Genomic DNA, 3,624 nt, shown 5'->3' with positions numbered 1-3,624 from the left:
GGAGGGAAGCTGCTTCAGGGAGGGGGAGGAGGCGGTGGGGCGGGAAGCCGGCGGAGGAGTTCCTGGAGAGTCTCTTCCATGGAGGAGACTCTCTCCGCCAGCTTCTCCACCTTGTCCTCCAGGGCAGAAAACCTCCGCTCCGTCTGGTTCTCTGTGGGAGGAAAAGAAAGAGGATGGTTAGGATCAGCCTGTGGAGCCCATCACCCACTCCCACAGGCAGGGTTTCTGGGGACCCCCACTCCCTTCCCTGGGTTCAACTCTACACTTACCTTGCTGCCGGGCTTGGAGCAGGCGATCCATGGCCCTGTCATCCAGGGCCAAGTCCCCTGGCTGGCCAGGCAGGTGGCGGCTTGGCCCAGGCTCCTCTTCCCGCACGGCGGCGGCAGCAGCAAGGACATGAAGCCCTGCCAAAGGGGAAAGAAAGGCCCAAGTTACCATGCTGGCATGGCAGACGAGGGCACAAGTGTCGTGGGGGCTGCAGGCAGGCAACCCCCACCCCTCACCCTGGGGACCTACCTTCCGCCAGAGGAGCCTGCTCTGGCTGCGGAGGGGCCACAGCAGCTGGTCCTGGCTGTGGCCCACCCTCGGGGACATCCTCGTCCCCCGAGGATGGTGGAGAGGGCGACCTGGCAGGGTGCCCTCCCTCCCTCCGCCTCCGCCTCGGCCGCACGCCTGCAGAAGGGAAGAGGAGGGATGGCATTGGCACCATGCAGGAGGGACAGGAGGGCAAGGGAAGGGTCAAGGAGGGGAGGACAGGGCATGGCAAGAGCTCTGGCTTACCTGGAGGATGGCGATCTTCCGGTCTGGGCCGATCTCCCCTGATCCACAGGTCCTTCAGCCGCGAGAAGAATGGTGGCTGCCTGTCAACCGGGGGCGCCTCTCCGAAATCCTCAAGGGTTTCGAAGAACGCTGCCTTGAGAGTTTTAAATTTAACTCTACATTGGTGCAGCGTTCTTTGAAACCCTTGGTTTCAGAGGGCACGAGATGCCTCGAGAAAATGCCCCCGGTTGGGCTTGTTGGTGCTAGCCATCACCCTCCTCGCGGCTGCCTGTGGTATCAGGGAGTCCAGGAGGATCCCGACCTCCTCATCGGTCCAATAAGCGATTCGGACCGGGACCCTCCTGCGTGGCTCTGCCATGTCGATCACCGTCCTGGGGTCTTGCACAGTTGCGCATGGGTATATATGGGCACCTGCGGCTCTGGGCCGTTAGGCCACGGTGGTCCTAGGCCAATGAAAGTTTTCAGAGGAGCAGTTTGAATCTCTCCCCCAATAGATGCCCTCTGGGTGCCCTATTGATACATTCAAATGGGCCATTAGGAAAGCTTGAATTTGAGGGGGATTGATACATTGTCAAAGGGGCAATTGGCAGTTGGAGCTGATGTATCTTTTTGCCCCAGGAAAACAGGCGCCAGGAGACCTTTTGTGTGTGTGTGTTTGTGTGTGTCCCCCTCAGGCACGTGGCAAAACATGCCCACACCACAGATCAGGAATGATAGGCAGACTCAAACTGTGGATAATGGGATACATTTATTCATGTGCTTATGCTATTACAGAACAATGCACTCTGACATCACAGATGATGGCACAGGAGCCATCCTTCAGATTCTCCTTGTCAGAAAAAAATCTGCCAGGGCATTCCTCACAGCCTCCCCTGCTGCCTTCTTGGCATCCTCTTCATCCCTCCTGATTGGTGCCGGGGCGGGCAGCACAAAACGGCGCCTATATCGCATGCCCTCATCCAGGACCCTGCCCTTGGTCTCACAGATGTTGTGCAGAATGACACATGATACCAGGATGGGCACCACGTTCTCCTCTGCCACCAGGAGTGGGGCAGTGAGACAGCGCCATCTCGCCTTCAATCTGCCAAACAACCTCTCCACGGCGCCCCTGACGCGATTCAACTTCTTGTTGAAGAGCTTCTGTCTGGGAGTGTGGGGGGTCTTAAAGGGTGTCATGAGCCATTTCCGAATCGGGTAGGCAGAGTCAGCCAGTATCAGGGGCCCGATCTGCTGGCCTCTGATGTTGATGCTGGGGTTCCCTGGCACATAGATGCCAGCCTCCATGGCCTCGTAGATGAGAGAATTCCGTGCCACCCTGGCATCGTGCGCTGACCCATGCCACCCGAGCTCCACGTCCACGAATCTTCCTGTGTGGTCACATGTCCCTTGCAGGATGACAGAATAGGAGCCCCTTCTGTTGACATAGGCATTCCTCAGCCCCAAGGGTAGTATGATCAGGCAGTGACAGCCGTCCATGAGGCCAACCACTTGTGGAAAGCCGCGGTGACCAAAAGCATCCATAATCTGTGGGGGAAAGGAAGGGAGAGAAACAGAGGAATTGAGATGACAACTCTATTACACGTGCGCAACTGCACCATAGCAAGAGCAGCAAATGTACAGTGAGGGGGTGACACTTGACACAGAATACCACAGGGCTGCCAAAGATTAAAGGGAAGGTGGTGTGGCTGTCCTTACCTCGCGTGGGTTCCCCAGGTACACGGTCCTTGACAGCAGCAGCTTCTCCATGGCCAGGGCAAACTCCACCACGATCTCCCCCACGGTGGCAACGCCAGTCCCAAAGAGCGCCGCTGTCACAATATAGCTGGATTTGTGTGCCAGTGCAAAGACACCAATGGCCACTCTCTTCTCCACCGGGATGGCTTTCCTCATCACTGTCTCTGCCTTCTCCAGTTCTGGGCGCAGGATGCCCACTAGCCTGTGGAAGAGGGCACGGGGCATTCGGAAGAAATGCCTCCATTGCTCGTCAGACCATATGGTTGAGACAAAGTTGTCCCACAAGTCTTGCGATGCAGGGACCTGCCACCATCGGCGGAGACGTGCCACTCTGGCCAGGGCCATGGCACCGCCAACAGTAGCCATATGAAGCGCTATGGCAGCCGCTGCCGTTCGCTGTTCTGTGCCATCATCATCATCACTGCTGCTGTCATCCAAGTCTACAGCTGTGATGGTGGTGGATGATGGGACCTCCATTGCAGCGGTAATGGAGGCGGAGGGGGCAGAGGAGGCGGGGAAGACAGCGGTGGCAGCGGCGACAGCTGTGGCTGTGGATTGCAGCTGCATTAAGACCACAGGGAACAAAGGAGAGGAGGCATCCATGATGCCAGTGGTGGTACTCGCAATGCGCAAGCGGGCAAGGATGCCAAGACCAGCTGATCACCAGCTGGCAGGAGGCCACCTTTGTTCTTGGGCAGGGCGGGGAAAAAAGTTTAAAGGGACCTGGGCCCTTTAACGGTGCACATGCGCACTTCGCAGCCAGCAAAAGGGAACTTGCTGGCTGCTGGCTGACTGCCGCAGCTGCGCACTTCTCATGCGGCAAAAGAAAAAAAAAGCCGCGCTTTGGGCCGCCCGTGCGGAAGCTGCCTCTTTTTTGCAGCGTCCTCCGAGGTGGCGGTATGGAAGCTCCGGGTCCGAAACGGACCCAGGTGAGGCGTCTTCATTGCCCCCCATGTGGAAGCTCCAACACCTGAAGCACGCCCCCGGGGCGGGCCGTCTGGAGGCTCCGCATTCAGCTGAATAAACCTCCAAGACGTCCTCCCCTGCCCGTCTGTAACCCGCCATTGTTTCCTTTAAGACTGAAATCTTAGGGAAGAATTGCATCCTTAA

General features: G+C 57.9%; 1 protein-coding gene across 1 annotated transcript; it reads right to left on the bottom strand.

The window, feature by feature from the left end:
* Positions 1-1,566: 1,566 nt before the first annotated feature.
* LOC121917779 (protein ALP1-like) lies at positions 1,567-2,602 on the bottom strand (the record flags this gene model as incomplete). The annotated part of the gene is made up of 2 exons (XM_042443902.1): positions 1,567-2,304; positions 2,476-2,602. Coding segments are annotated over 2 exons (832 nt in total), but the record flags the coding sequence as incomplete, so codon positions are not given.
* Positions 2,603-3,624: the final 1,022 nt, after the last annotated feature.

Source organism: Sceloporus undulatus, unplaced genomic scaffold (assembly GCF_019175285.1).
Source record: "Sceloporus undulatus isolate JIND9_A2432 ecotype Alabama unplaced genomic scaffold, SceUnd_v1.1 scaffold_705, whole genome shotgun sequence".
NCBI lineage: Eukaryota > Metazoa > Chordata > Lepidosauria > Squamata > Phrynosomatidae > Sceloporus > Sceloporus undulatus.
This window is presented reverse-complemented; position numbering and strand designations above follow the sequence as displayed.